At 40.9% G+C, this 8817-nt stretch overlaps 1 protein-coding gene across 1 annotated transcript; it reads left to right on the forward strand.

Annotated features, from left to right (window-relative positions):
• Positions 1-6864: 6864 nt before the first annotated feature.
• LOC122742743 (60S acidic ribosomal protein P1-like) lies at positions 6865-7220 on the forward strand. The gene is made up of 2 exons (XM_043987195.1): positions 6865-6937; positions 7013-7220. Exons 1-2 carry the CDS (start codon positions 6870-6872, stop codon positions 7218-7220), a joined length of 276 nt encoding a protein of 91 aa, XP_043843130.1. The 5' UTR covers positions 6865-6869.
• The last annotated feature ends 1597 nt before the right edge of the window (positions 7221-8817 follow it).

Here is an 8817-nt window from a genome sequence, read left to right on the forward strand (position 1 = left end):
TAGTAATAAAGTTATACTAAGTACAAGTGTCCTCCAATTTCAACTAAGTAAGAGGTATAAAGAATCTGCCAGAATCAAAGCATTATAACCTAGGAAAAGAACATTGAACTCAGGGACTGAGGTTAGATCCAGCAGTATAACTGAATCCAACTCAAATCAGCTTTGTGAGGGCCCCTGTTAAATTGTCAGTGCAAGTATTTACACCTCAGAAATTAACAAATGCTGTAAATTAGGGCTTGGTTTGTTGTTTTGCTGATTGTCTATACTTACTAAAGTGATTAATACACATTAAACTTAAAAGTGCCATGCCTACTTATTTTTTTAAAAAGCATTAAACATTCATCAGTGTACCCCTGGTTAGGTATATATTAGGGCAACTGAATTAAAATGCCCAGCGTAGAGAGCCTGTGAAACATTTCAAACTCGCAACTCTATGATGCAAAAGCCAAGGGTTGATTCAGTCAGGCCCAAGGAGAGAGAGAGAAAAAAAAAAAGAAACTCATATAATCTTGCATCTTCCAGCCTAAATAATCAGTCAAGAGACTGAATTTTTCATTTTTCACCTGTTTTGATGCTGTGTAAATATGTTCTAGAAGAGCCCAGAAATACTGAATGCTAACAATGAGAAATTTCTACCCTCCGTACCAAGAAAAAAAAAAATCACATCGTGAATAATGACCAGTGACCCTGAGTTCCTCTCCTCCAAAAACACAAAACCAAACAAAGTCCAATCTACAAACCAACACATTTCCAATACATTTAGTTGTATACTTTAAAAAAAAAAAAAAACTAGTTCTAGGGGGCAGCTAGGTAGCGCAGCGGATAGAGCACTGGCCCTGGATTCAGGAGGACCTGAGTTCAAATCTGGCCTCAGATGCTTGACAATTACCAGCTGTGTGACCCTGGGCAAGTCACTTAATGCTCATTGCCCCAAAAAAAAGAAAAAGAAAAAAAACACTAGTTCTAGTTTCTAATAGTCCAAGACCAAAGACAGGGAATATTTCAATGCAAGCTGAAGTTAAAATAGGGTAAAAAAAAAAAAACCAACACATACTTACATATAATCACTCAAGATAAGCATTTATTAAATGCCTACTATATGCCAGGCATTGTGCTCAGAATACAAAGACTAAAATCAGTCTGTCACTTCAGAATGTTTACATTCTATAAGAGAAACAACATATAGACATGGGGGGGGGGGCGCGGAAAACCCAAAATCTATTCAATGTAAAATGTAAAAACAATATAACAAGGGGTATTAACAATCCATATAATCTATAAAATATCCTATATATTATATACTATAAATAACAGATTTCCCCAAGGGAATATTTTCTTTTTTTTGTTTGTTTGTTTTTTTGTTTTTTTGCAGGGCAATGGGGGTTAAGTGACTTGCCCAGGGTCACACAGCTAGTAAGTGTCAAGTGTCTGAGGTCAGATTTCAACTCAGGTACTCCTAAATCCAGAGCTGGTGCTTTATCCATTGCACCACCTAGCTGCCCCGGGAATATTTTCTTAAATAGCTAACAGCTCCTTTTTTTTTTTTTTTAACTGGTTTTCCCTTCCCAAAATCTTTGGTTCTCAAAACTGTAATCTCTAAGGTATTTATTGGTGAAGGATAGACATCTGCCCAATAGCTCCTCCAAGACACTGTGGCTACTCACCAAATCTTCCTCCAATATAGTACAGTGGAGAACAACTCTGGCTCTGGAGTTCCCAGACCTGGATTCAAATCCCATCTCAGATGCTTACTAGCTGTGTGACCTTGGGCAAGTCACTTAGCTTGCCTGAGACTCAGTTTCCTGAATCTATAGAATGAAAGGGTTTGACTAACTGACCTCCGAGGTTCCTTCCACCTCTAGAGAGATGATCCCTTTCTCACCTGAAGTCACTAAATTTGACCTCTTCCAGTTCCCTCCCAAGCTGTTGTTTATCCCACTGGACCAAACAGACCTCACCCACTTACCTCCATCTCCCAGTTACCGATTGTTCAATGAAGACAGGGAGGAAGATGCAGCTTGAGGTAGCTCTGGTGACTCCATAGCCATCCATCCTAGCTCTCCCCAGTACCCCAGGCCTCAGGAATGAGCCCTTGCTGCCTACAAGACCAAACGGAAGAAAAAGCCCATCTGATTTCCTGGCTGGAGCAGCCACAGAAGGACAGCTTAGACATCTAGAAAAGCTCTGCTTTAACAAAAGAGAGGAAACCCCAAGGTTTCCCCACACCTCACCCCCAGGCCCTCAACTGAAAGGGAACAGTTGACTCGGAGCAGAAACCTGGGGGCAGGAGAGAGAGGGGGAAGGAAAACCTCCAGTTGAAACTACAGCTTGGAACTCGAGGCCAGGAGTGTGAAAAGCCGTAGAAGAGAGTTGTCTCTGAAGAAAGGGCAAGTGAGAGAGAGCCAGGCCTGGGGCTCCGGCTCTGCAAACAGGCCTGACTCAAAGGACAACCCCGGCCACTCGTCTGCAATAAAAGCTCCAGGAGAGGCCTTGGGGAGCCTGAAAACCCACCTCGTGTTTGAAGTCCCCCAAGCCATGACCTGGGGCCAGGTTTCCCAGGAGCCTTTTATTGCCAGGGTAAACAGGCCTCATTCAGGACCATTTTGCCTCCATCTCTATGTTGTCTTTATTTTCTAGAGAACCTTCCTTTCTTTTTACTCTGGCAAAGAGAAGTAGTCATATAGATAGATACAATTATATCAATCTGGCCATATAGATAGATGCAGTTATATTTTTGTATGTGTGTGTGTGTGTGTGTGTGTGTGTGTGTGTGTGTGCGCATGTACGTATGGATGTGTGCATATATATATATATATATATATATACATGCATATACATAGAAATTATACTATAACAATTATTATAATAAAATAAAATAATTTAAAATAATTAAAAATTAAAATCTGCATTAAAGATAAAAGGTATCATTTATAATGATAAATATTTATATATGTATATAAAATCAATATCTCTTATATTCCTTTATATTCCTTTATATTCCATTATATTATATTATATTATATTATATTATATTATATTATATTATATTATATTATATTATATTATATTATATTATATTATATTATATTATATTATATTATATTATATTATATTATATTCCTCTCTATATAGCAGATATTTGCAGTCTAAGAGTATGATTCTTTAGGGTTAGGGTTAGAAAAAAGGGGGGGGTTAAGATAAAAGCCATATTTTTTTAAAATAGATACATTTTATTTTAATCCTTTTGGAACATTAAAAAAAAACACAAGGGGCAGCTAGGTGGAGCAGTGGATAGAGCACTGGCCCTGGAGTCAGGAGGACCTGAGTTCAAATTCGGCCTCAGACACTTAACACTTACTAGCTGTGTGACCCTGGGCAAGTCACTTTACCCCAATTGCCTCACTTTAAAATTTAAAAAAAAAAAGTAGACAAAAAAAAATAACCACAAAATGGGGATAGGAAGAAGTTTTCTGTCTCTACATATACATGAAAGGAAAACCAACTCCAAAGATTTTGTGTCTTTTCTCTGCCATCTCTATGGGGTCCAAGAATGTCTAGGAAGGGCAGATGGGGCAATAATTCCAAGACCACTGCCCAGTCATGGCCAGCGTACCAAAAGCCAGGAGAAAGGACAATTTCCCAGGAAGGGAGCCCTGGGTTTCCACTGCTTCCCCAACAAGGGGCCAGATGGGAAGAGGGGGGGACTGAAGTTGGCAGGGATCAGGGTACTCTACCGGGACTCCCCTCCTTGTAGATTATTGGACAAATGGAGCCTGTTAATCCATCCTGTTCGTGCTTTTCTTTGCTTGGACAGAGCACTGGATTTAGAGTCAGGAAGATTTGGGTTCAAATTCTGCCTTTAACACAATGGCTATGGGATCTGAGCCTCAGACGTGCTTCAGCACTTACATAACATATCAAATCTACATCACCAGGGCACCGTGAGCCAGGGATTTTTACAAAGATCTGGAATGACCTTTCCTAAGTCTCAAGGAAACTGGTATTCTATCACTGTGGAGGGCAGGATGGCCTTAACTGCATGATCACAGCTTCGTTCCCCTACTCCCCAAGAAGGGTATTCATTGAATCACAATTATACCCACCTATTACACATCAGATGTGTGAAGTGTAAGGAGAATAGGTGTTTCAGCATTCAGGATAAAAGCCACTTTCCTTGGTTATTGCTTAGGACAGAGGGGGAGGAAGTAAGCACACCCCAGGCTGGAGGGTAACGATTAACTTAATTTTGGCTGGCTCAGCTTCCCCTCCCCACCATACCTTTATTATGCAAAAAGTAATCATGGCAAAAAGAAAACATATTTGTATTTTCTTTCCTTTTTTATTTTTATTGTTTTAGTGAGGCAATTGGGGTTAAGTGACTTGCCCAGGGTCATACAGCTAGTAAGTGTTAAGTGTCTGAGGTCAGATTTGAACTCAGGTCCTCCTGACTCCAGGGCTGGTATTCTATCCACTGCGCCATCTAACTGCCCCAGAAAACATATTTATCAAAGCAAACAGTAAAATGGCCATCAAGGAAGCCACAGAGATTAGTTGATAAAATCCCCAAGAGTTAGGGGGCCCAGTGATCCAGGAGGAAGATGAAGTCTCAGCTCAGCCAGGGAGAGAATGATATCACCCATGTAATCCACTCTTAACGGTCTCTGGGGATGCAAGCACTGAGATTCATCAAAAGCCGTATTGAAATGCTGGCTCCTTTCCACATGCCTACAGCTCTGGAAGCCTTCCATTTGCCACTGAATATTTGTGTCTTCTCTCCTCTTGATCAGTCTCTCTCTCCTCCACTTCTCCCTCCCCAGAGTTTCTCAGTCAACCAGAAGTCCCATAAAAAGTTTCACAAAAGTACTAGGTGTCTCTTTTAGGGGACCATGAAACCTACCCGGCGGTAGGACCACTAAGTCATAGGTGGGTTCCACCTTGGATTGCGTCAAAGGGACCCCACACTCTTTCTACTATCTCTGACTCATGCCCTGAGATAGAAATCAATTGCAATCTGCTGTTGGTAGAAGGAAAACCCATACCAGCAAGATTGTACATCTCCCATGTTTTGCTATATCCTTCCCAAAACCTTGTGAAATAAAAATCAACCTACATTCTTTTATTATAGACCTACTATGTGCATTTTCCTATGTGCTGGTAATTCAAAGACTAAAATGAAATTCTGTCCTTAAAGAGATTGCATTCCACTAGTGAGAGATTATATATATATATATATATATATATATATATATATATTTAAGTCTATACAAATATATATCCACACAAATATATGTATATCTATGCATATGTCTCCCCAAAATAAACACAAAATAATCTGAGGGTTTTACAGGTGAGGAAACTGAGACTTAGAGAGAGTAAATCACTCACCTCAGGCTAGGGCTAGTTTGTGTCCCTGTATAAGCAGAGGCTAGGGGGCAGCTAGGTGGCACAGTAGATAGAGCCCTGGCCCTGGATTCAGGAGGACCTGAGTTCAAATCCAGCCTCAGACACTTGACACTTACTAGCTGTGTGACCCTGGGCAAGTCACTTAACCCTCATTGTCTCGCAAAAAAATAAAATAAAATAAAATAAAAAATAAGCAGAGGCTAAATGACATCTTGTCAGTGATGTCCCAAGAGAAATTCCTACTCGCTGTGCGTTGGAGATGACCTCTGAGATCTCTTCTAATTCTGGGATGTCATTGTGTCCATCAGACAATAGCAACCAGAATAGTCAAGGGCCAGAAGACCATGTCATTGGAGGATCCCTGGTTAAAGGAACCGGGGATGGTTAGCTGGAAGATGGCAGATGATGACAGCCACCTTCAAGTACTTAAAGGACATTCTCTAGGAAGACAGATCAGCCTTATTCTGCATGGTCTCAGAAGGCCCAACGAGAAGCAATGGAAATTAGGCTCATAGAATCAGATTTTGGCTCTGAGTAAGGGGAATGGTGCTATCCAAATATGGACTGGACGCCCCAGGAAGGAGAGCTGACTTCACTTCACCAGAGGTCTTCAAACAAAGGCTGGATGACCACTTTTACAGGGGGTACTTGGGCAGGGATGGGTTGTCCTACATGACCTCTGAGGTCCCTTCTGGTTCTGACATTTTGGGGTTCTCTTCTGGCCTGGAACCTCAGTCCCCTGACTTCAGGCTCCAGGATCATAGAACTACTTAACAACTGGAAAAGATGGAAATCCTCCCCTGCAGGCTTTTAAAAGACAAGATTATTTTTAGGAGACCCACAGCCCAAAGTTTCAATTTCTATAAGCCTCAATTTTACCATCTCTAAAACTGCACTATCTCACAGGATTGTTTTGCGAGAACATATTTTGTAAACTCTAAAATACAAAATTATTAGAAACCATTCTAATAATAGGAACTCGATTTTTAAGGAACATTTCTCCAGGCACTGTGGGGAGAAGAAAGAAAGAAGGAAGGAAGGAAGAGAGAGAGAGAGAGAGAGAGAGAGAGAGAGAGAGAGAGAGAGAGAGAGAGAGAGAGAGAGAACAGAAGGAAGGTAGAAAGGAAGGAAAAGGAAAAGAAAAAGTAAAGACATTCCTTGCTACCCTAAAGTAGCTTGAGAAAAGATGGTTCTAAAAATACTGTTCAACAAAAGCCCAAGGATATCAAGAGAATCAATGAAAAAATACAAAAGAAGGTGGTCTAGCAGTAGCAAATCTCAAACTGTATTATAAAGCAGTAATAATCAAAACACTCTGGCACTCTAAGAAATAGAGAAGTATGCTCTTCAGTTGTCTGTAAGGTGCTTGGTTCTTCTTCGGAAGCTAAGGCCACGTTGGGGTGAACCCTCACTTTAGCTACGGCTAGCACCACTACAAACAAGTCTCTCCTCATCCATCTCCCGAAATGGCCGTCTCCGAGCTCGCTTGCATCTACTCTGCTCTCATCCTTCACGACGATGAGGTTACAGTCACGGAGGATAAAATTAATGCCCTCATTAAAGAAGCAGGTGCAAATGTTGAACCGTTCTGGCCAGGATTATTTGCAAAGGCCCTGAACAATGTAAACATTGCTAGTCTCATCTGCAATGTAGGAGTTGGTGGACCTGCCCCAGCAGCTGGTGGTGCTGCCCCTGCTGGAGGTGCTGCTCCTGCTAGCACAGCTGCCCCAACTGAGGAGAAGAAGAAAGAGGAAGCAAAAAAAAAAAAAGAGTCCGAGGAGTCTGATGATGACATGGGCTTTGGTCTGTTTGACTAAATATATTTTTTGAAACATTAAATAAAAAGCTTAACTAAAAAAAAAAAGAAATAGAGAAGTAGACCAGTGAAATAGAATAGATACAAATTACACTATAGTAAATGACTGTAGTAATCTAGTATATTATTTACCCAAAGATCCAAACTTTTGGAACAAAAACTCATTATTTGACAAAAACTGCTGGGAAAACTGGAAAACAGTTTTGCAGAAACTAGGTACAGACCAACATCTCACATTGTATACTAAAATAAAGTTGAAATGGGTACATGATTTACACATAAAAGGTGAAACCATAAGCCAATTAAAAATACTGTTCAAGAAGCCAAAGCTAAATGACAATTCTGACCAAAACTGGCCTCAGAGAAGAAACATGGAAGTTCTTCCCTCCTTACAGGAAAGAGGTGGGAGACTATCGTTGCAAAATCTCACATACATCAGCAAATGTACATCTCTGTGTTGGTTGGTTTGGGCTGTTTTTCTTTCTAACACGGGAGGGTTCGTTTGGTGGAGGAAGTGGGTCATATCTAGAAATTGTTTTGATATGAAAACAACAGATACTCTCCCAAACTTATTTTTTAAATTAAAATTAAAAAGTGGGTCAAGGCTACATTCCTTTCTAGTACTCTACCTGTTGAAGCTGTCCCTGTCCCACTGGCCTAGTTGTCTCACTGCCGCTGAAGGAGTACACTGAATAGGATGTCTCTCAACCCAGCCCTGTTCCTCTTTCTAGAGGCCTCAGGAAAGTCTTTCATGTTTTTATCTGTGGCATAAGTGACTGTAGCTTTAAAAAAAAATGAATCACCCAGTGGCCACTATGGTGACAAACTCACTTAGATAGGTTGGACCTGGGATACAGGATACATGTAGCCCACATTCAGCCAGTTAACTGTGAAAGCTAGGCTTCAAGGGCTGATTTTTATAAGCCCTTATACATGCACTTGAAAGTTCCTTATCATCATTGATGATGCCTTCCATTTGGGGGTTGGTTGGTTTGTTCTTATATCCCATCATTTCCCAATGTGTTATCCCCCTACACACACTTGGGCCCTTCCTTGCAACAAAGAAAAAAAAACCACTTCAGTTTAAGGGACCAACCAAGCAGCCACATTTGAAAACACAGGCTACCCTCTGCATAGTTACCAGATTCTCTCTCAAGAGGAGGCGTGTGTGTGTGTGTGTGTGTGCGCGCGCGCGCGCGCGCGCATGCTATATCCTCTGCTCTCTGGAACCCAAATTGTCCATCGCAATTAAAATATTTGAGTTTAGCTGCCTTTCAGGGGCTCTTGTGCTTATGTTACTGCTGGTACTGTATCCACTTTTTTCACTCTGCATCATACCATGTAAGTCTTCCAGGGTTTCTCTGAATTCCTCATTTCTTTAGGTGAAGGCAGACATTTTCTCTTGGACCAGATGTGTCCCATGCTGAAGCTGAAGTTTGTGCAAACTCTCTGTCTCTGTCTCTTTCTCTCTCGGATGTTTCTAAGTACACAAACTGTACTGAAAGGAACTCCTGTTATTTAAAAGACTAACCTCAGTAACCAAGACTTGAGTCAAACAGGATGTCACAACATCTCAGCTGTAGGTTGCTTTTTATTTG

Source organism: Dromiciops gliroides, chromosome 2, assembly GCF_019393635.1.
Source record: "Dromiciops gliroides isolate mDroGli1 chromosome 2, mDroGli1.pri, whole genome shotgun sequence".
Taxonomy (NCBI): domain Eukaryota; kingdom Metazoa; phylum Chordata; class Mammalia; order Microbiotheria; family Microbiotheriidae; genus Dromiciops; species Dromiciops gliroides.